The following is a 24684-nucleotide window of genomic DNA, read 5'->3' on the forward strand; positions in this document are numbered from 1 at the left end:
TCATTTGAAAGATACTGCGCCATGGATGTGCAGAAAATTAAATTTTTTGAAGTTTGATGTCAAATTATGTCTTAATGTGTCAATTAAGAGGCTATTTTCGAACCAAGCGTCGCATTGAAATTAACATTTTTGGTCTAGTTTTATAAGCAGTATTCTTATATAAGAATAAAATACAAAACTTACCATTCTTCTTGAATAGCTTCTTTACCGTTATTATTCGTATAGAGACTTCTAAAAACCTTTTTCTCGTTTACCACAGGTTTACCATTTCGGCTCTTAAAAATTTTGTTTTGCACAGTAGTCCTAATGGTGGTTCGTAGGACGCCGCTATTGTTATTTCTTTCCATTTTCGAGTCGTTGCGCACAGGAGATTTAACGAATCCGTTTAAAGATGTTGATTTTGACGTTTTAAGAGGTTCTAATGGATGATTTCTATCTATACCAGCTTTTTGACGCCTTTCGTCAAACATTTGTCGCACCTGAAAAAAACATTACATATGTAGTATCTTGCTGGAGGTATTTGGTATTTTTTGGTTTGCAAAATGTGCGAAGAGCAAACCTTTTTGTACATTTCAAAAACATTGACTGGACTGTTAACCACTAGACACCCAGAGACGAAAATATTATGGTCAATCGAACAAAGGTGTTCGTGGTGGTTAGTATTCTGTCGAAACTGCCAGACGTGGATCGCGATTTCGATCTTGCTGGATCACATCAGTGTGTCACAAACAGTTTTCACAGAACACAGACCAACTCTACCTCAAAAAAACCTTTTGGGTGTTTCATTCCCACCAGCCACTAATGCTGGACTACGCCGGAAGGTAAGGCGGAAGGCCCTCTTCAGTCCTCATTCAGGAATCGTGGAAATGGGTGGGTGGTTGTTGAAGAAGGTGAAAGAAGACAGAAGAGAATGAAAGATTATCTGTGGAATATTATTGCCCTAGCATTTGCCTAAGTGATCCAAGTAAACCACAGAAAAACTTGGACCAATACAGACGGATCCGGAATCCGACATCCTCCTGAATGCTAAGCAATAGGCCATGCCCTTCGGTAACAACTCTACCTGCTGTTTGATAGTTTCGACAGAATATTAACCACCATGAACTTTTTTGTGCGATTTTGACAACGTGCCCATCAGATATGGTGAGCTACGCCGTGGATTTAGTTCAGTAAGTAGATATCTATGTATGTTAATGGACCTTGTTCAATATATTGAATTTTACTAAATGTATAGCACTACATATGGCGTTTACCGCACGATTTTCAGATATAGTCAATATTTTTAATGAACGGGTGGGCATGTGTCACTGTACAACCCATGAGATTCTAAATTACCTGTACTGGTGCTTAAATCTTCATCAATGAAATTGCAAAAGTAATCTGTTTGCTACCTTTTTCTTTTAGAAGTGTATGATTGCAGAAGGATACAAAATGTAAATTAATAAACTAATTAAAACACTTTACAAAACTGTCAGTTTCAGGAAAAAATATTACAAACTGTGTAAATGATGTTGATATAGAAGATGACAGGATACTGACATAAAAGTAAATTGTTTGTATTGGCATATTCTGAATATAAAATTGAATCGCTCTCCTGCTATAATGCAATTTATGGTATGAATTTTGGCAGGTACCTAAATGACAAAAATCGAAAGTTTTAATTTCAAGGAGACTCTGTATGTATACACAGATACCGTTAAAACTGGAAATATTTTTATGGTGTATACAACCAAAATTGGCACAGTCCACAATAAATTATCTGCGAGAATGGACGTATCTTCTTTCTCGTTTCTACTTGGGACTGTAGTCATTTGCTACGTTTTGATGACGCCCTTGTTAAGTTAGGATATGCTTCATGAATGGTACAGGCCATGTAAAAACATAACCGAATATATTAGAGATTATTTAGGTACGCAAAAAATCAGAGTCGGTTTTATAACTGCCTGGTTGGAATTATACCTTTAAATAAGCGTCTTGCATTCCTGAGAATGTCGAATTTTCTTTAATGTCCTATGCCGACAACAGGCTCAAATTCTGCTTGTCTGCATCCCTTTCTGTTACACATCAATTGATGTTATGCTATTCCTTTTCCTTTATTAGTGTCCGCTGCAATTCCTACCTGACATCTCTTTCTATGTTTACCATATACCCTATAACGTCTGTCATTAGTAAAAGAAGGCGTTCTGTTAGCTGGTTAGTAAGTTGAAAGAAGAAAGTAAATGCGACAGTTTTACTGCGGACTATGCCGATTTTGAACTATAATTACGAAAAACGCTCAGTTCGCACTGGGTGGATTTTTATGTCTTTGTTTTTACTGACTACATCTTTAAAACTGTTAATTGTTGTTGTACTTGTACACAAAGAGTGGATCATAAAAGAAAAAGGTTCGTTTTTATTTACCTTTCCTTTAGTTGCCGTGGAAGAGTTGTGCGAAACCATGTAACTCGTTTTATGTGACTCGTTAGTGGTGTTAACTGGACTTCCCCTGTTAATTCGTTCCATTGTTCGTTGTTGCTGATTTTCTAAAAGTCGCAATAGTTTCTCCTCCTTTTGTTGCATTTGTTTCTCCTGAAATCGAGCCTGTAAACAACAGAAGAAAGTTCATCATTAATCATTAAAATGGAAATTCTCTAGAGATGTGAAAATAAATACATAAACGCCAATGAATAGTTGGTATTAAGTAATCTTTTTGAATTATTTCGTTTTCCTTGTGATAAATTTTATTGCAGTTTCAACATTTACGCTGCCTAATTCCTATTCTGTACTTAACTCAAAATTTTAGAAAGTCCTGAGGGATCGGTCGGGTAAGTCTGGAGACATCTATGTAATAAATATATAAATGTACAAAAAAAAAGTTTATTCGTTTTGGATAATTAAAAAAAATCAGCCAACAGATTAATAATTAATTAATATTTTAAATTAATATAAACTCAAATATTTAAAACAATGGCGTTCACTACCTCACTCTACTCTGGGTAGAGAATTAGTATAGTAATTACATTGTGTGTGATATTTAATAAGAATATTGCCAATAAAGGAACAATAAAATTGAAAAATCCGCAGATTATTTTTGAAAAGAGTTCGGAGAAAACTGTGGACTAAAACTGTAGACTTGGTAACCCTAACTGTTCCGCTCTTTCTAAAGCCTCTACAACAGTGACTTCCAAACTTTATTTTACCATGGATCCCCTAAAAATATTTGATCATAAGGCGCCTCTCTTCCACTCTAAACAATACTACAAACAAAAAATATTTAGTAATAAAAAATCTTTTAAGATACACTGTTATACAGAACAAAAAGCGAATAACAATGTTTTATTATTGCCTCCCAGTTTGGAAAGTACTGTTCTTACAACCTTTTCAGAAGAACGTGAGAGAAAAAAAATACAACGTGTAATTATACAACAGGCTACTGAAGTGAAACTTCTTCAAACTCACAAACATACAGGGATAAGGTTTAAGGAATTGGTTTAATGGTATTATTTGTACACTATGCTTCGCACGGGTGCAATGCTGATAGTAAATATACTATAGAATGTCTTTATATACAACAATCACAGCTTTTTTGTCATTAGACAATACAAACCGGTCGGTACCGCCGCAACCGCTATGTCCCTGCATTTTAAGTCTGTAATATCTTCGAAAATATTTATTTAAATTACATGCTATAAGAATCATATTGATCTATATTAAATGCACAATGTATTTAAAAGTACTTAATTGGATAAGGATTAATGTTCTATTGCTTAAAATCGCTTAGTAAATAAGCCATTATTTCTCGTAAAAAGTAAAGGATAAAAATGGTTATTGTGGGTTATCCCTAAGAGATAAACATATACCATCCCGGACTTTTTTGTAGACCTTTTTAAGGTGTACAATATTGTAGTACATTATTTTGATCTATCTCGTAAGGTTCAGCCAGCGTTTGCAATGTAAACGCAAAAAAATGTGTTTATTTACGACATCACATTAGAAACCTCTAAAATTATCAGTGTTTCTCTACTATATTATGCATGTATTATACATATAAACCTTCCTCTTGAATCACTCTATCTATTAAAAAAACCGCATTAAAATCCGTTGCGTAGTTTTAAAGATCTAAGCGTACATAGGGATAGACAGCGGGGGAAATGCGTTGCATGATTTCGTTACATAGCGACTCGCATGAAACGAACTTACTCTACCGTGCGTAAAGAAGTTTCACTTCAAATATAGAATAAATTTTTTTGAAATTTTGCCAGATACCGTAGGAATAAATGAGAATTTGTTTAGTTTTTTCACACATTGTTTGTGGGGCAGTTGAGAATTCAACTTTACTTTTCCATCAAATTAAGTAACGCTGATGCATCATCATCAATTACCGTAAAATCCCAATGATGATCATTGAATTTGTAATATACTGTACTGAGCACAACATTTTATAATTTGTAATTTTGGTGCTAGTGAAACACTATTCAGTTTCACATAATTTTTCTTATGTAGCAATTAAAGTGTTGTGGTGACAATTGACAATGTAAAAACTGAAGATTTAAAATCATGCAGTCAAATTAACGATCAGTAAAACCAGTTTTTCTTTTTAATTGCTTCATAAAATAGAGACGACAAAAAAGTTGTCGATTCATACAAAGTATCAGCTTTATTACTTTTTTGTTTCATATGTCTAAATCGTACAATATAGGAGTACACATTACAACTCAAACTACTATCGTTGAAGTTGAAATGAACTTTTCAAATGACAAATTGGATCGAAATTTAATATGAAATGCTCGTCTAGTAATGTTACTCAACGATTAAATTTTTGCGTAGAACTATGTCTGGGATTTACCTAACTTACTGATTAAAAGAACACTTTGTGCGTAGAAAATGATAAAAAATGTGATATATAAACAAGGATTTTTTGTTTTAATTATCTATGATCTATAATGTCAATCCAATGGTGTTAGTTTTCTTTAATATTAATTTTCTTTTGAAACAGAAAAATGATTTATATGTATACCTCTGATCATTTCTAATGATTATGTGCACAGATGGTTAAGTTTTTGTACTTGTTAGTAGTAGGTAACATTTTCGTTACAAAATACATTCAAACTTTCAATTTGTTTTGGGTTATTTTAAAGCTATTTAATTGGTGCAATTAAATGTTGAACAAAAGCGTATATATATAATGTATATTACGAAATTACATACTTTTGATTTTTCCGGGAAGTCATCTGAAGCATTTTTCACCCAAGGTGCATTCGCTTTCTTGAATGTAACTTCGTCTAACACTTTAAAAGCTTTATTATTGTTTTTCTTCATTTTTTTACTTCACTTTTTGTTTAAGTTGTAGTTATCATTTTTAGTGGCGAGCCGTGTGAGATCGACTTTTGGCTATAAGGTATTAACCGCTAAATATTCAGCAGACAACTGACTCATTTTCGTTTTATCGCTTTGCTAAGTGCTATAAAGTATACATGGGAAGACCCACTGTGTGGGTTTACGTGTATGTAATTTAGCAGTGGCGTTCTAAATCAAATAATTTGATTGTTGCAAAACACACAAATGTATTTACCTTTTAATTTACGACCAATTGATGTCAAAATAATTGGTCATCAGAAATTGGTGTTTCTTTTAAACATGAATATAAGTCATGTCTTCGAAATTCTGTGGAATTTCGTTAAAGGAAATATAAGCTTTGATTTTATAATTTCTCTACTCAAGAATAAATATATGATCAAAACCTAAATATGTATCAAAGATGACCACATAAAACTAATTTTTCTATCCCTTGGGGCAGTATCATGGATCAAACGTACCCAATCTGCTTTTCTGTGTCGCCGACAGTGTACGTACAAAATTTCATGGTGATCGGTCGAGTACTTGAGACGTGTAATGATAATAAACAAAGAATAAAATTCATATTCGCATTTATAATATTATTGAGGATTCAATTACTAAGAAAATTTGTTAATGATCAAATGAAAGTGTTCAATTCTACTTGAGGTTGTTGTAACGATTTCAGTCATAACTTGCTCAAAAGTATTTGTTGTGGATAGAGTCGCCAAACTAAAAGGTAAAAATTCACGTTAAGAAAGATAGAAGTTGAATTATGTAAAAAAAATCTTAAATAGCTAACGTGTTAAGGTCGTGTTCAATAAGATTAGGTCAGATTATGATCCTAATGAATAAACGAAATTAAATTTTCTTGAACCAGAGAAAATTATTGCATTATAATCGTCAGGGGAACAGCGTGATTCTCAAAAACTCCAAGCACTCGAATGAAATTTTAAAATCTTAATTAAAACCTTTCTTTGAATAATACCTATTAAAACTCTGTCTTTTAGTTTAGTGTAAACATTTGAAGTTAACTTTTTGGTTTTTCTTTAGTCATTTTAGTAAATATTAACTTTAGTAGCGCCACTGTTCTAAACGCATCGATAACCCTGTTCGTCAATGTCTATATATGAGCTTGGACATGCGCCACATTGGAAAATATTGGTCATTAGGTTATAGGGGTGGTTGGTTGTTTGGTGATGTAGTAGTTTCATTCTTTGAGACGCCAAGGACGCCTGACGTGTCGGATTTCTTGAATGGGTGTTTTATCTTACTACGAAATCAAGCCCGTTTATTCTTTGAAAGGGTCGTGATTATTTTCTTACCTAACAAATTCTGCGAAACCATTAGGATTGTACTTTTCGTTTATTTCGTATTTTACGCAATGAAACCAACAATCTTTTAGGCTTACAATTTTTGAAAACTTTCCTTTATGAAGGCTTTAAACAATTTTGTTTATCTACTTTCTTCGATTCTTTTATCTTAGGCGTCGTTAAGTACCTTTAGCATTTCGAAAGGACTTTACAGTATAGTTACAATTGTCCAGTAATATTTGCAGGATTCTCTAACCGTGTGTCATTTTAGATTTTGAAAATAAGAGAAAATATGTGTGTCGTAAAGTGTATTTTAAAATTTAAAAATACTACTCCACTTGAGCCTGGAAGAGTTTTCTATTAAATATTTTGAAACTTATTTCGTCTGTATTTACGCCTACTATATATTTTTGTTTGTTTGTCAGTAGTTGTTAAAATAATATGTGGACAAAGAGAATGACGGACATCAATCTCATCCTTGTTGAAGTTTTGTGGGGAACCCTAGGTGTGCAGCTACAATCTGATACATTGTGAATAAATTGCAAAGATACAGAGAATGAAAATATTTAAAAATGTGCAGTAGAATCCGCTTATAATGACATCAAAGGAAATGACAAAGACGTCATACTAAGCGGGCGTCATAAAATGCATAGTCTTAGAAAATAAACAATTTTCTATTTTGGTTAGCCATTTGGTTTAATATAGAGAAAAACTACAAATTGTAAATATTTATTTATGGAAAAAGAAAAAGAACGATGAATTCCAATATCAATATACATAAGAAGGGTCAGAAAAATGAGCGAAAATGTTGTTATTAATCATTTGGGTCACTATAGCTAGAAAATTTAATATGAAAACCAAACTTAACACTGCAATTACTTCATATTAAGCGGTTGGTCAATATAGGCTGAGTAATAATAAACCAATTCCACTGTATCGACACGGATTCGGTGTTCGTAATTATGACACCATAGGTGCGTATTGATTTGGCTGTTTTTACTATATATGTATCTTTTGTTGTTTACAATGATTGTGTGATGTAACTGTGACTTTATGTCTTCTTTTTTTGTGTTTACTTTTCGATTTCCACATTATTTGTCATCATTTATAATTGCGTTTTGATTCAGTTTTCGTTATAATGCTAATTATCGTCCGGTCTCGTACAAATGTTGACATTGACAGTCGTAAGGTGATTGTTGTTTGAACTTTAAGGAAAAATGTACTTGTATGTACTATATCAAGTCTGTCTAATGCCTACACCGTTTCTGTTATTACACGTCTAAGCGTAATCGACCTCAGCCTACATAGCTGCGAATGATTCAACCATTTGCATGAAATAACAGACGTTTTCTTAACATCTCGTCCACAAACATCTACATAAAAGGAATTCTTTTGTGATTCGAAGAATTACTCAACAAAGACGACGTGAAACAACGAGATTATCGTGCAAGTCTTTCGGGATAAGCAGAGAATTACAGGTCATTAGTATGTCTTAAACTGCTTTCTATTATCATTTATTTCTATTGTATTCAATCTTGTTCTTTGTTGCTTCATATCGATTTATTTATTCGATGAATGCCAGTTTACTACAGACACAACTTATAATTTTTGGGGGGCTCTCTTACAAGAGTCGAAATTTTGCTTTCTCCCAATATTAAACCCCCACGTGTGATACATCGACTCCAAAATAAAACGCTATCGAAACAAACCCTTCTACCTCAATTTCCTAGCAGTCTGCTAGTAATTAAACAAAATGACAATTTTCCTTTTTTATATATACCCTTCTTAACGATGTATCACAAATGGGGAGTTGCTATTTAAAAAACGAAAGTTGCTAGGGTTGGAGCCCCCCTTTTGGATCAAAATTTTAACTTTTGTAAAACATTTTAGTCAAGGAACACTCCCAAAAGTTCGTATTCCTATCAATAGCCACTCGAAAGTAATCTAGCCGTCTCCAGACTTTAGGACCATTAATGAAAACCCGATGCAATGTTACCTTTTTGTATCTTGTTTTTTAGGAAAATGTTTATGGATGTATCCGTTGCATTTACGTATGTACTCGTATGTGAACATGTACAATGTGTACACCTAATGAGCAACAACAATTAATGTCACACTTTTCGGAAACGTGTTCACCTTCGTATCAGAAAAAAATTAAAGTTGAATCAGCGTTAAATTGGACCTCAGTCTGTGAAGTGTAAAAGTTGACTAATATGAGGTCGCTTATTCTAAAAATAAACAATTCATTATTGCGCTATTGTTTCCCATTTTAAATCAAACATTATTCAATTCGTAAAAAACTTTGCTGTGAAAAGTTACATTGACTTGCGTACTATTTTTTTTTTAATTATCTAATCATTCTTTTACAGAAATAAATTACTGTGAGTTAAAATTGGAGATGTCGGGTTGTGTTGCGCCGACATTTATTTAATATTATAGTGAAAGCTGCATATTTAAGTCTTGGCGGACGCCAGTTGGACATTATTCGTGTTCTTACTGATGAACAGAGACAAAAATGTCCTAAATAAAATTTCCTGTCTCAGGTGGCTTTATAAAAGCTGTTTATCAGTTTTTTTCCTGTTCAAACGAAGTCAGATTGTATTCGATTTTATTATGCAAGGTGTTCCAGGAAACAATGTGAAGTTAAATTCCTCAATGGGAGAATATCAGGGATTATGTAAAGTACTTCTACTTATTTATATCATATAATAATTTTAAAAATTCGTATCTAACTACCCAATTAACTGTGTAAATTTTGAAATACGCATTGGTCTGATTGTTAGGTTGAACTTTTTGATTGACAGTGGTAATGGTTTGGAATGCTGACAAAGTAAATGAATAGTAGGCAAAAGCGTTCATTTGCTGTTTAATTTAACAGGAATTACCTCCTTGTCATTAAATTTAAAGTGGATAATCGACGTTCTCGTATTTAATGAGTCGATTGCAACTACCCGTTCCTTCTCTTAATTAGATTATTACTAGAAGTCGTTTTAAAACAATCTAGAATAATGGCGAGACTTAGAGCTCCCTTTCGAACAAAAAATAAATAAATAAAATAAAAAGTTTGACAGAGAGTCATTTTCCGTAGGGAGCTATCGGGGTTAATTAAAAGCAATGTCATATACTATTATATTATTATACGCTGTATCAAAGTTGTTAAGTAAAGCTTGGACTCCAATTAATCTGTAATTAAAATTAATTCTGGTAAAAACTTCAACTGCAATTTTTCCATATGTGAAGATTTTGACATTAGTCCCTTTAGCTCCTAGTCGTAGATTTCACGTAATGCGAACGTTGTAAATTTTCATCAGTGTGTCAAGTATGTTTATAACGGGGGCGAAAATGACATTTTGAGAAAATTTAGAGTTTCCTACCCGCTTCAATATACTTGAAACCGAAGGGTAGTCTTCGACCAAAGGTTGCACGTGAACTTAAGTATGTGTATGTACGTATGTACATCATACATACAGTGAGTGAACTGTGAGTAACTGATTCTAGGTTAAGTGTTTTCGTCTCGATCGTCGAGAGTGTCAAACCTCTCTTAACGAGGGATTCGTTTCAGCACGGCACTCGAAGAACCTATTTCAACTGCTTTTTAGCTCCCTAAGCAGGCCAAGAATGTAGGGGATGAATGTGGTATTGACTTTAGCTGCAAATTGCGCTAGCTTTCAAGTAAAATTTAAGGGAATTGCACGCTGGCACCGCGGATCTACAAAAGAGATAATACAAATACCTACTTTGCTCGATATTTTTTATTACACCTTTTTATTCTCTCACTTTATTTTCATCATTTTGTCTAAGTATTAGTATACGCGGGTGTTGTCGCCATAGTTTGACGACTTTATTTGTATTATTGTAGGGGCCAGTTTTAGGAATTACGCAGATGTAATTTGTTGATACGAAACTGCACTTGGTTTTTAACTATTTATTAACAACACTTAACTAAGGATTAACAACACTTTAACAAAAACAAATTGATAAGAAAACTTAAGTTATGTAGAGAGTGGACTGTATAAAATTGGAATGAATGAAAATATAACACGAACCGAAAGAGCGAATGACTGAATAGACTGAAGGCCAAATTGCAACTGTCTCTGAAAATGACTGAAGTTCTGAAATTAGAAAAAATGGAAAAGTGGAGGAAATAGTTTAGGGGTGGAATTAAATTCAAATTGGAAAAGGTTGATTGGTTGGGGAAAAAGTAGAAGATCTTGATTTGTTATGAAATGAAGACAGAGATACAGAGGGGTAGAAAAATAGAGGGAGTACCAGAAGGGCATTAACCGGTACTTGGGGTACCGACACACGTGCAACGCATCTTTAGAAATTTGCAGTTTGCCTCGATTTCTGGGAAACATAACCCAAGCGAAAACCCAATTGAACTTTATTGGGGTGTTTGTGTTTGAATAAAAGAAATTGAATATTATAATATAAACTAGACACAATGGTCAATAAAATCTGTTGAATTTCGATGGTAGGCAAGCTACAATTCCCAAATAACTGCAGTAAAATGTATCCATTTGAAAATACTATTATAATAAGAAAATAACCATTCTACTAGAACCATAAAAATAAATGTCGAAAAATACACAACTAATAAAACGAATAATACGACTCAACAGCGGGTGAATATAAACACCTTACATTTACAGAGTTTATTCTCATTTGATACTTAAAATTAGAATATAACAATGATTCAGTTTCATAAAACTTAAAACTTCCATAATTTCCAATAATTAGAGGAGGCTGGGGCTGGTCGTGACAGGGGTAGGTAGTTACAGCGGCAACGGTGGCTAAACAAATAACGCTATTTTGACGAAAGAAAGACACAAATAATTAGTCCACCACCGGTTAGCACCTCTCACGAACCATCAAAACCGCAGGTTAGTAACATTTTCGTTTTTTCGTAATATTGGTCTATAACCTCTTTTCCTTTTGCCCCTTACAGTGTAACAACCAGTCCCTAGCACGGGGCTAAAATTTACACGTCTCTTCCCAGAATTTATTTATTTATGTCACTTCTAATAGTCTGGTATCTAAAATTGTTTTAAAATTAATAACCCAAATAGATACTTAATCAAACAAACCCACATTCCGGTAAAACAATTAAACAAACAAAAAATTACAACACTTTATAAAAAAAATGTCACGACCAGCCCCAGCCTCCCCTATTGCCGAACAACAAAACAAATAAATTTAAAAAGTATTTATCATCATTATAAGGTCGTCAGTCCCCTGACACGCACCTGTCGTGAGCCAATCTTTCCTTAAAATTAGAACATCCTACATCCTTAACTATTTGTGAACAGTGATCTAATTTAGGTTTACCTCTCCCCCTCTTAGTTCCCGTTTTTGCTTCTAATATCTCTAACTGGCCCTTCATACCTGAGAAGGTGGAAAGGGGAGATGAAGTGAAGTCCGCGAGGGAGATTAATAAAGATCGGCGAAGCAGGCGTGAATAGGGGAGGAAGTGATCAAATGATCCATATGGTTCGTGAATAGTCAAGTGATTATAGACAGGCGTTGACTTAACGATTACAACCCTGTACCGAAATTCCCCCTTACAGAGTGAACAACCGAATCCACAAACAGCGTATGGTTTCCTCCCCGAGTACGACCGTTTAACTTAAGCTCCCTCAATGACTCGCGGTTCCTACCTAATAATTTGTGTTTTATATTTATTGTTGTTGGTTTGTCGTTAATTTCAGTCTTTCAGCATAAACTGATTTGACAATGGTTGTTTTGAANCACGGGGCTAAAATTTACACGTCTCTTCCCAGAATTTATTTATTTATGTCACTTCTAATAGTCTGGTATCTAAAATTGTTTTAAAATTAATAACCCAAATAGATACTTAATCAAACAAACCCACATTCCGGTAAAACAATTAAACAAACAAAAAATTACAACACTTTATAAAAAAAATGTCACGACCAGCCCCAGCCTCCCCTATTGCCGAACAACAAAACAAATAAATTTAAAAAGTATTTATCATCATTATAAGGTCGTCAGTCCCCTGACACGCACCTGTCGTGAGCCAATCTTTCCTTAAAATTAGAACATCCTACATCCTTAACTATTTGTGAACAGTGATCTAATTTAGGTTTACCTCTCCCCCTCTTAGTTCCCGTTTTTGCTTCTAATATCTCTAACTGGCCCTTCATACCTGAGAAGGTGGAAAGGGGAGATGAAGTGAAGTCCGCGAGGGAGATTAATAAAGATCGGCGAAGCAGGCGTGAATAGGGGAGGAAGTGATCAAATGATCCATATGGTTCGTGAATAGTCAAGTGATTATAGACAGGCGTTGACTTAACGATTACAACCCTGTACCGAAATTCCCCCTTACAGAGTGAACAACCGAATCCACAAACAGCGTATGGTTTCCTCCCCGAGTACGACCGTTTAACTTAAGCTCCCTCAATGACTCGCGGTTCCTACCTAATAATTTGTGTTTTATATTTATTGTTGTTGGTTTGTCGTTAATTTCAGTCTTTCAGCATAAACTGATTTGACAATGGTTGTTTTGAATATACAATAATGAAAGGAAAACAGATGTTTTATGATAAATCTCTCCTACGTCAAACGACCCCCTCGCTACTACAATGCAGTATTTTTGTTTTACTTTATTTATTTTCGTAAAATGCTGTTTTGTCAATACTGCTTCCATTTTATTTGAGGCTATTTCTAACTCCTTCTTGGTAGATACTAATACTGCTATATCATCTGCAAATCTAATCATACTATTTTTTTGCCCCTGTATATATCTATCCGTATAATTGTCTTCTCTAGATAGCATTACCTACAAATAAAATCATATGAGTTTTCGAATTCTGTTTTGTGAATATTTTCTCTGTAAAAGCCATGCTGCGAACCATGAAATCAAGCGATAAACTTTAGATATAAAACGGTTGGTGATATTGACCTATGAGGGTAAAATAGCCTTGTTCGTAATAAAATGAAAGAGTAAATTGATCCTGGGAAATAAGTTTTCAAAAAGCAACAATTTCATTAAAAAGTTGATGATATTATGTAATAAACAATAACTTTCTTTACTAAAGCATTCTTTGTTTATTTAATTTTTCTTTTCTTGTCTAAATAAGTATACGTGGATTTTCTATTTNTTTCACGAATGTTTATCCCAAGGGTCATTTCAAGAACAAACTTATCGTCTGCTGACTTAAACATAAAAGAGATTGTATAACCTCATACCTTGAGGCCATTTAAATGCGAGTACTACGTAGTGATGACAACAACGAATATTAACTTGAAGATGTGTTTGTTTCATTGTCAGTTTAGGATTATTTTAACGCTGTATTTATTAGTAAAACATTGAGTAATGTAAGTGGTTAATGTTTTTATTTATCGGTAAAATATTGATTGGATACTAGTTTTATATGTGTGAAGTTAATTTTGTAAGTTATGCACTAAAACCTAACGTTTGTCTTATTGGATTGTACATCTTGTTTAGTAAATACGACATCAATTTTGACATGGCTTTTTAAAAATTATTTTGTTTTTTAATTATTACAATTAAATTTGTAAAATTAACTGAATTCCCTAGTAAATTTATTTCTGCTGGGATTTTATTTTTACAAAAGTACTTAGTAAAAGTAGATCACTTTCTTCATTGTAACAGTCTAATAAACACTAGTTGTTTAATCTGGTACTTCTGCTAATTGAGTAGTTAACAAGTTAACATTAAATAAGGCAAATATGTTTAGAGAGTATCCTTGTGTTAGTTTGTTTTTTAAAGAGGATTTAGATAACTTAGCCTTTGATGCATATCAGTCTTCCCATTTAAATATTGTCATTATTACATGAAATAATTACAAACAGAAAATGCTGTACATCCTTTAAATATTGGTTACGGTTGGAAAATTGCATTGAAGCAATAACAAAAGATTGGATGTAAGTATTTTTTCAATTGGACATTACTTTTAGTAGCGATGAAAGTGTTCGAATGTAAATGTATTGTAAGATCCCACTTCATTTAATTCTTAATGATACTAATTAAAAGTATTCGCTTGATATGCTGTTCAAGTGCAGAATCGAGAATGAACTTACAAAACTTGTATATCGACGTCAACTATTTGAATACAGTCGAATTTTGCATCGAGGTCAAATAGCTAAATAAAATTATGTCGAATATTGTAGGTAATTTGCATTTGAATTATTATGCAATTTAATAAATCATTTGATTCTTCAATGTTTTTGAATGCAACATATTTAATGCTTAATTCGATTACACCCCTTACAATTTTTTAGTCATACATTTATTTAAGATATGTACTTCTACTACTAATTCTTATTAATCCTACTGCAGTTGTATCTAAAGGGTTTCATATAAATTATGATAAAATTATTATTTTTGTAAAATATTTCAACCATTTATAATCTCTACAGTTGCTTTTCTTTTGTTTCAGATATCAATTCACCGACGTGCACCTGTCAAATCCTAAGCGATGGTCGATTTTAGTGTTTTTTTTGTATTTACTCGTTTCTCACCCTTTTCTGTAATGTGTCGTGTTACTCGGGATCAGTAGACGAATTAAATGTACTACAAGTTTTTTGTCGGTTGGAATTTGAACATAATGTATCGGAACGTAAAATTGGAATGTTGTTCACCGGAGTGCTTTTAACCAAGAAAAGCTCCAGTCAAATTCTTGGGAAAGAAGTTCCTGCTTTTTGGTAAGTCGTTTATTTTTTCAAGTTTATTTAGATACCTAATATTGTCTTTATTATGGTGTCCCATGCAGTGTTTATGTGTATTAAATTTTATATTTATACAAAAACGATTAAACGATAATTGTAGGCGTATCGGCAAAATAATGTCAAACTGTAGTTTCTAGTTCTTTAAGTTTACTTTTGAAACAGGATTTTTCATCCATGTTAAGGAAAGGACAGACTGTGATTCCTACATACTTCTTAACTGTAATAAGGTTAAGGCTGGCGCAATATATTTTTGTGCTTTACACTTATATACCTACCATAAATCTATCAACAAATATATCTTTAACCAGAGTACTATTCGCTTATGACATAATTACACGATGAATTGCAAATCCGTAGGGAAATAGGTCTGCTAATGCTTGATTTGTTCAAAAATTCAATCTAGCGCCATAAATCTTTGCGGCTGAAAAAGGTACTATTAAAGTTTTGAATTTTGTGACCTGATTGGTGAGCATGTTTTGAAGTGCATTGTCTACGTATTATGTTTTGAAATTCGGTGTGAAATCAAAGCCAAAAAGGGGATTAAAGTTATTTACTTCTTCAAAACCAACTTTTATTTTTTAAAATAATTTTTGATGTGGAAATTTGCACTATATTTATCTCTGCGGCAGTTTCTGCAGACAAAAGGTTTTCTATAAAAGGAGTCAATTCCTATGTGGACCAACACGTAACCGTAACTAATTCAATGAATAATTCAATATTTTCCCAATCCAGATTTCAGTTCATATCTCGGACTGTATTTAAATTACGTCCTATAAATGCACAAGTAAAGATAATTTGAGGATACCTTCCAAAAATAGAAATCAGAAAAGTGGGAAGCATGAATAAAATATTAAAAATTTAATTCTGATGTTATTAGGATTCGTTAAAAGAGAAGAGTCCAAAAACAAAAAAAAAAATAGCGCTGCTGAGGCAAAATTTTTCGAATTCCTTTTAGCTTATGCTATAATAGTGGATTAATAAAAATGATAAAAAAAATAGTCAGATTGCTACAATATGTGATTGGGCCGCCACATATTATAAAATCCTGTAAAATGGAAATCCTAAAGTGGACCTACAGATATGAGTTTTATTACCAACATTAGATTTAAAAGATGATCTAAATGCAATTAATTAATATAAGTGACAATATTATATCGATGACATGCCGTGTACATGCAGTGGTAACCATTTTGCAACAGGTAGATTTCAAACTTCAAAATAGTTATAGATGTAAACAAATTATCATTTCGGAATTTATTTCTTTGGTACCTGTTGCCTTTATCCGAGCTTCTTGTTCACTTTTTTGCTTCAATTTTCCGCATATAATTTTTCTGTACAATATACAAATTTTATCGGGAAATAATGGAAGTACAGTTGAAAATCTTCGTTGAATGTGTTGTTACAGCTTTTTACATACTTTTTATTCGATTTCACACGAGGAGAAAACATTGCTTTATCAAAAAGTTGTCATTATATTAAAGTGTTTTATGATTTTAATAAACAATTTTCTCATCCACATGAACTATCGTTCAAGTTACAAGTTTGATTACTATTCTTCCACCTGAAGAAGTCACAGTGTGGTGAAACAGTTACAGCAGTCAATTAAATTGCTTTGTCACCAAGGCCGCTATAGAAGAATTTAACAGATATTCTTGTATTCCTAAAAATAGATATTGTTGGAATACAATCAATTGCCTCCGAAAATCCCACATGCATCCTTGTACGTTCTCATTACGGGTGCAGTTGAAATACATTCCTGTGTGTTTTGACATTTGAGAATTAAAAGTTTTAACGTTGCTTCGGTTTTAGTTTCACTTCGACGATTAAAATTGTTACAGAGTATTTATCAAAGGTTGTGATAACTTTAATTATTGTATAAAACTTGTTTTGCACGTTTTATAACAAACATTACACAAACGAATGAATGATAGCACACAAAAATCTGTAATTTATTAAATCCAATTAATAGTAAAAAATGTGTTAATGGTTTTTCATTATCTAATAAAATTTAAACGCATATTAGTGGCCTAAATAAAACGCTTAATACAATAGGTAAACTTTTAAATTTAACATTTAACTTACCATTTTGAACTGTTCGAATTGAACAAAGTACCTACGACTTCAAGTAAATCATTTTATTTTTTTGTGAATTAAAATTCAATTACTAGTAAAAATTCTCTTTTAAAAGTTTCAGTATTAGAATTTACTACTTATAAACATAAGTCTATTTCAAAAGTAAAACAGAGCATAATTTCGTATGTACTAATGTCATAGGTAATATATAGAGACAGTTCTTCTTAATAAATTCTAATATTGCAAAGAAAATAAGTAATATTAAAATGTTTATAATAATATAACTTTTGTTCCATTCGTTAAAATGATACTTGAGTTCATGCAGATTTTTGAAGTACTCTTATTAAATATTATTTGATGTTTGTAACCCTGTCTGACATTAAATAATATCAAATTGATCAAAACAATACCCTCTTTAACGTGTAATTGATAAATAATTTAATCAGGGCGGGTAGCGGCAGGAAAAAGAATTCCCGGTTTTTCTAGGTTATATCTTTTTGGTGCAGTATGTATATGGAAAGCAAAATCAACCTCCTATTCCGATTTCCTGTTTTGCTCGTATAAAATTTGTGGAAGTCATGTTATTAAAAGTAGTTATTGATTGTTAACTGTATGATTAAGGATAAAAGAAAGAAGTGCAAGGTGAAATTACTCAACGTTGTTATTATTTATTAAGAATGTAAGAATAAAGAAGTGAACCGAAATTTACAAATTACTATAACATAAAAATAAAAATTGCCATATTTCTTGGTTGATTCCGCGCTACTTGAAAAACTCCACGAACACTTGATATATCTTCCGGCCTTTCTCGTTTATTTCCGGTCAAATTTATATCCGGTTTTTTTACTACACGAAAGAATAGATCCGAACATTGAAGATCGACCACGTAAATTCTCGTCTGACCTAAAAAAAATTGGACGATTGGACCGAAGACGAGAATCCACCTACACAACGATTTATGGTCAACAAGTTCAAAATCAGTCAGCCATCTAAAGTTCTAAAGCTATCATATAAGTTCTAAAGTCATCATAAAAAAAAACCGAAAAAATGAGGCCGAAAGTTTACCAATTCACACTCGCACACACCACTGCGTGGAAAGCCAGGTTACTGCGGATAAACCAACTTTTGAACGATGATGTTTCATTGTTTACATTCGATTAATTGTCAATATCATACACCAAAGGGAGGAAGGGAACATTGTTTTTCAATCGAGTTGAAATAATTTAATGTGATGTATGGATCCAATAAGTTATATGATTTTAATATGGCCCATTTATTTTGTTTATCACATTCTGTGCTTATACAGGGTGCCCCAAAAAGTACGCAATATGCTCATCATTATCAAACTGTAAATTTAACCGAAAAAATTTTCAATCAAAACTGGTTACCTATTTTAATATAAGGTCGTCTATTTTATCCAAATTTCATTTACTATATAGAGTGTTCGAAAATAGAAAAATTAAGGGTTAGTTTAACTGGCAAAGTTGTTCAGGATATTAAAATATGGGGCTATGCCAAAACTCTCACTCACCGATATTCAAATGTTTTTTTCTTAGTCAAATAGCCCAAAAAGTACACAAGATGCTCATTACGGCCAAACTGTATGTTTAACAGAAAAAATTTTCAGTCAAAACTTGTTCTCTAGTTTAACATAAGATTGTCTGTTTTATCAAAATTTGATTTACTGTATAGAGTGTTCGAAAATAGAAAAAATAAGGTTTCGTTTAAATGGAGTCATGTGAAATTTGTGTTCAATCGAAAAAAATTAGAGCGCCGATATTTAAATGTTTTTTGATTCCGTTCAAATGATTTGTCTGGAGAATGTTAATAATTAAATTTTGACCCTATATAGGGGGATAATGGGTAATTTGAATTGTAACACATTGGAATGAAAGTACCATTTAAATTCATTTTGTGTTTTTGTACATTTAAACGCAATTTCTCGAAGGATTTTCTTTAGTTAATACTAATAATTTAATAATTAAGATTCACTTACTTGCATTAACGCCAACTTGGACATTTTTGTAACAATTTGTCATAAGCTTGCAATCTAGCCTGAAATAAAAGAAAAAACATTTAATGTAGATCAATATTAAGTAAACATAAACAACTAAAATTAACGGAGATGTGATTGTAGATGGTAACTCTTTTTCCTATTCAGTAACAGTCAAACGAGGAAATGTTATGAAACGTTTATTTCGCATTTTTACCAATACTCCTTTGATACATTTATATATTTGATACATTTATATATTATTTATCATTATACATACAAAGTTCAAAAATTATTTTGATGAGAATCATTTGAATTTAAATAATTTCAGGAAAAGCACTACTTTCATAGTTGGCTAGTTGTATTTGAATTTTAAGTTCGATTGCGATGTAGATGCATACAAATATTGTGTTCAATTAATCAAAATTTGGTATTCCTTCTCAACCGTACCAAAAATTACTTAGTATATGTTATTGAACAGTTTATTGTACAGTTTAAACCTTTGTTTAATATTGTAGGTACTTACAGTTTAAATCTTCACCTAAACCTGCATAAATTTTCAACGTTTAATTCTACACACATCAACTGTAGCACTAACAAGGCAGCTATTGTGGTTGGTACTAATTAGTAAATCTCACTGATCACTGCTTACAATTTATGGCATCATCCAATTTGGGACAATTATGTTGCGTATTCACTTATGAATGTATTATTAGCTGTGGTTACTAATAAGAAGCTTAGGATGGAATTCTATGGATAGATAAATGCAAATACGACTGTAAAAATGCCTATCACACCTTACTGATACCTATTCATTTAAAAATAATTTCTAAATGATTCATCATTGTTGATAGGGACCTACGTGAAAGTATTATAAGCAAGAATGGGCTTGGTTTATGTCTCTAACCAGCCCTTCATGCCTAAAAAGGTGTCCTACCAATCTATCTCGCCTATTCCTTATTTACTTCCATAGCGTTCTCTATTATCCTGCTATTTTTCTGACACCTCTTCATTTCTGTAACACCACATTTGAACGTTTCTAGCCTTTTATTTTCCGCCACCTCCACAATCCAAGTTTTGCATCCGTACAGAGCCATGTTCCCGACGTATACCTTTAACAATCTTTTTTAAATTTCTAAATTGATTGTTCGCGAGCATTAAAGTGCTCTACTGCTCTTTTCATCGTGAGTTATCTGACCTGCCAGAGAAAATCAACCACTTCTTCTAATTTTTCGTCTCCTATTTTTATATTCATTCATTTCCTACTTTTTCTTCTAGCATACTAATCTTTTGCCCTAAAGTTGTCCTATCTTTAATCATGTTTATCCCATCTTCTATATAGTAATGATTAAAAAAGAGCGGTGACAGTGTGAATCCTTGTTTGACTCCCTTCCTAATTAATATCTACTTCTCTATGTTACTGCCACACTTCTATTCTTACATTTTTAACTATATTTTACATCTTGTCCCGTTGAACTTTGTTAAAAGCTTTTTCTAAACTACGAATTCTACGTACGCGCTCATTCCTTTTTCTATCCTTTTCTCCTCTGTTACCCGTAAAACACCTCATACATAAATACGGTGGAAGGGATTACGTTTTCGTTAATTCACGTCCCATAAACCAGTGGTACAGGCTTCCAAGCTTCCAAGTTATAACTAAATTAAAACAGCAGAGTAATTATCATTGCACTGTTTGAAGGGTAATGCAAGTTTTGCGAAAAGCAATTAGATATTTCATCGCTTACACTTTGCAACTTCGTTAAGCTAGTGGAAGTTTATTAGAAGTTCGTGGGGTTATCTTTCTTTATATACGGTCGTAGGTACTTCGTACAAGTTCGTTGAAATCCAATTTGTCGCCTTTAATAATGTAGTTTTGATATGTTGCTGTATATACCCCCATTTTGTGGCACTCGCAATTACTTGAAACTTAGTAATGACGTTCAAGAAATTGCTTCAATTGTTCACAAAAAACAAACAGCAGTGCGAAATCCCTCAATAATGAAAAAGCTCGGTTTCTCCAGTTAATAAACGAACGAACAAATATGTACATACAGGATGATCGGTGAACAGTGGATAACAGTTCAACTTCGTATGTGGACTCAAAAAAAATTGATTTTATGTTAGTAGAAAGTCCAACGGTTTTCGAGTTATTTGAACTTTAACAATTTTGGAAAAATTGACATCCTTGATAAATAAATCTCACGACCTTTAATGCGTTTTTTGAAGTTTCTTTTTAAGGACACTGAGAGTACAATTTTGGCACTATTTTACACTATGGCATATGGAAAAATTCATGGAAACCTTGGTGACTAAATTCTTTAAAAATGGTTTGCTTAAATACAGATGCTAAAATGGTACACATTCTATTTTTATCTTTAAAGCAATTATATTCAAAAATTTACTGAATCGAATTTCCGAATACGTGAGTTGGGACAAAACTGTAGTCTGTCAGGGGGAGGGGGGGGGGCTAGGACATGAAATAAAAATAACTACAAAAAAACATGAAATATCTTGATGGGCTTTCATTATTTTATCAAGTTTTACACAGAATTTGTAATCGTTCGAAAGGAAAATCAGTTGGCTTGATATTAACATTCGCATATTCTTTATTCTACTTGATTGATGGCACCTTTTATACGTAATTGACAAAAAATTTCAATAGAACTAAATAAACAGCAATATGTAACATATCAAAAGCAGCACCTAACTTGCTTCTTACTTTTTAATTTATTGTATTATGTTACAGTTTTTTAAACTTTTGAGATTATTGTAAACTTTTTGTTTTAAACTTTGATGAGACAATAATCAAGAGAAAAGCGACATAACAGTGTGAGTAATCTACTGTAGTACATTCACGGTATAACAATTGTTGAGTACCGATACAGAATAGGATAAAGTAAATTCTGTTTAATGTTTTATGTTGAATAGAAATACGAAGCAGGTAGGGTGGTGAGAACTGCCGATAGATAGCGCTACTAGTATTCACAAATGCTGAAATACAGTAAAATTGTTTTTCTGTGGCTTGCCTTATTTTAATTTTTTCTACTATATTTATATTTATTAAGTCCGAATTGTCTCCTACTTTATTTGACACCTCCCTCGATACAATAACAAAAGTAAGGAGAGACCCACTTTTTTAGATGTAAAAGTCGACGAAAAATTACAAAAAGTGGTCGACTTTAGGTATCTAGGAAGTCAGATAAGTCAGGACGGAAGGAGTAGTAGGGATGTAAAGCGCAGAGTCGAGTCGCTTTCGATAAAAGGAATTCACTTCTATGCTCATGAACGGTTAATTTAGAAATTCGAAAAAGATTGTTAAAAGTGTTTAGCCCGCGGCGTTGTACGGGTGCGAAACATGGACAGTGGGTGTGGCAGAAAAGAAAAGTTAGAAGCGTTCGATAGGGAAGGTTAGAAATGAAGAGGTATTAGAAAGAATAGAAGAACAGAGAACTCTGTGGAAGTCAATAAGAAACAGGCGAGATAGGTTGGGGGGACACCTTCTTAGGCACGAAGGTCTGGTCAGAGACATATTAGAGGCAGAAACGGGAGTTAGGAGGGGTAGAAGTAGGCCTAGATTAAATTACTGTTCGCAAATAGTTATGGATGTGGGTTGTTCTAGTTTTAGGGAAATGCGAAGATTAGCTCAGGATAGGAAAGAGTGGAGGTGCGTGTCCAGTCAGTCTTAGGATTGACGACCTTATGATGAGTTGGGTGAAAAGAAATTAATAAGTTAATTAATTAATTAACGTTTAATGCTAGAGTGCCTACGATATCAGAACTATTTAAGAATATTAGGAAATTTAAACTCCTACATTTTTTTAACTAAACATGGGAGGTAATATTCAATTGCAATGGATTACCATGAAATTCTCGATAAGCAGTTGGAAGAATACCTATCCCCTACTTATCAGATATTAGGATATTACTTAATTTCGATGTACCCGCAATTTGAAAGGAAAAGTGTAAAATTTAGGATTGTACTTTCCTTTTTATATTTGTAAGACTGGGAAGCAGCGTTTTTTTTTGTTTATAAGACGTTCGGATAAGCGGAGAAACGTTTGCACTACATTTTACATTCATGCCTTTCGTTTGATTAAATGTTTGCTTTCAACACTGAATTTTCCATAGTTTTAAAGACGGAGTTGCTGGATTTATTCGGATTTTAGTTGGAGAAAATGGGAACCGTTCCAACTCGTACCTTTTATTTTCTTTCATTCATTTCCACGTATATAGGTACTCTTCAAAATAGTTGGCCGTTTACGGTGAAATTCTTCCACTATCCCGTTCGCCTGGAAATGCATTTCTATGCATTTATGCATTTAACGTGCACTTTTAAGGTGAATTTTAAGATTGTGTGTGTGAGAGAAACTTGCTTGAATAATAAGAAAGACATAAACCCATGTTGTATAATAGATATATTGTTTCTTTGCTATGCTCAGTTTTACCTTTATTCTTATAAGATTATGTAATACAAATAATGAAGAGGAATCAGTCTGGGTTTAACCTCGAATAGGTTCGTGAATAATGAATTCTTGATTTTCTCCCTCTTAAATTATCTTTTAGTAAGCTATTAGGATTTTCTAACTTTAAAGGAAAACGAGCTGAACCTTTTTAATTTCAGTAATGACCAAGTGTTTTTTTTTTCTTTTTGAGGCCTTGTTAGACGTGACAGTTTAAAATTTGACTTGTATGCTTATAAGAATCTTATGGAGAATGGATAGGATTAGCATTTTTTTATATACAACATTACCTTATTTATTATTTATTATAACGGTTACATTAGTAATTAGAATATAAATACAAATACTTCGTGATGCAACGATTACGGTTATTCAAAAAGGATTGAAGATTAAGGAACAATAAAAAAAAATTGTTTTTAAAAATAACGTTCTGTAATCGTTAAATTATAGATATTTAAAACAAAACGAAAATAATGAGTAGGTAACATTTTAAAACGAAAAATTTAATACAGTGGGTACCAAAATAATAAATTAAAACAGTCCAAACTTAATTGGTACCAAGATGTTTAAATGTATTTATTTATTATTTCCAGAGGGTTTAATTATTTGCCATGAGAACATCTCCACCATTTTTTATTTCCGAAACAATTAGAACTAAAATTATGGAAAACATTAATAGTGTTTAAAAAATCCACAATATAAATGAAATAAAATTAGTAGGTTCGCATTTATTTAAGTAAAATTAGGCGAAAACGTTAGTAGTTTACGATTAAAAATTTGTCATAAGTGCTATTCGAATTGTGGAAAGGATAAAAAAAGG

The 24684-nt window shown here is 32.5% G+C and overlaps 1 protein-coding gene across 6 annotated transcripts in view; it reads right to left on the minus strand.

The window, feature by feature from the left end:
• LOC108733989 (zinc finger C2HC domain-containing protein 1C) overlaps window positions 1-24684 on the minus strand; it is a 39628-nt gene that overhangs the window by 7279 nt on the left and 7665 nt on the right. For 2 of the 6 annotated variants that reach the window (XM_018465364.2, XM_018465360.2), the window contains exons 1-3: window positions 5188-5411; window positions 2401-2580; window positions 184-479 (exon numbers count right to left, since the gene is read on the minus strand). In XM_018465364.2, the coding sequence (XP_018320866.1) occupies window positions 184-479; window positions 2401-2580; window positions 5188-5298 (587 nt within the window). In that variant the 5' untranslated portion in view covers window positions 5299-5411. Of the gene's footprint in view, window positions 1-183; window positions 480-1335; window positions 1532-2400; window positions 2581-5187; window positions 5412-19407; window positions 19467-19930; window positions 20017-24684 lie in introns of those variants that run through there. The other 4 variants (XM_018465363.1, XM_018465362.1, XM_018465359.1 and 1 more) reach the window with 4 other exon arrangements.

The sequence above is a fragment of the Agrilus planipennis genome, unplaced genomic scaffold, assembly GCF_000699045.2.
Source record: "Agrilus planipennis isolate EAB-ADULT unplaced genomic scaffold, Apla_2.0 scaffold36, whole genome shotgun sequence".
NCBI classification, from domain to species: domain Eukaryota; kingdom Metazoa; phylum Arthropoda; class Insecta; order Coleoptera; family Buprestidae; genus Agrilus; species Agrilus planipennis.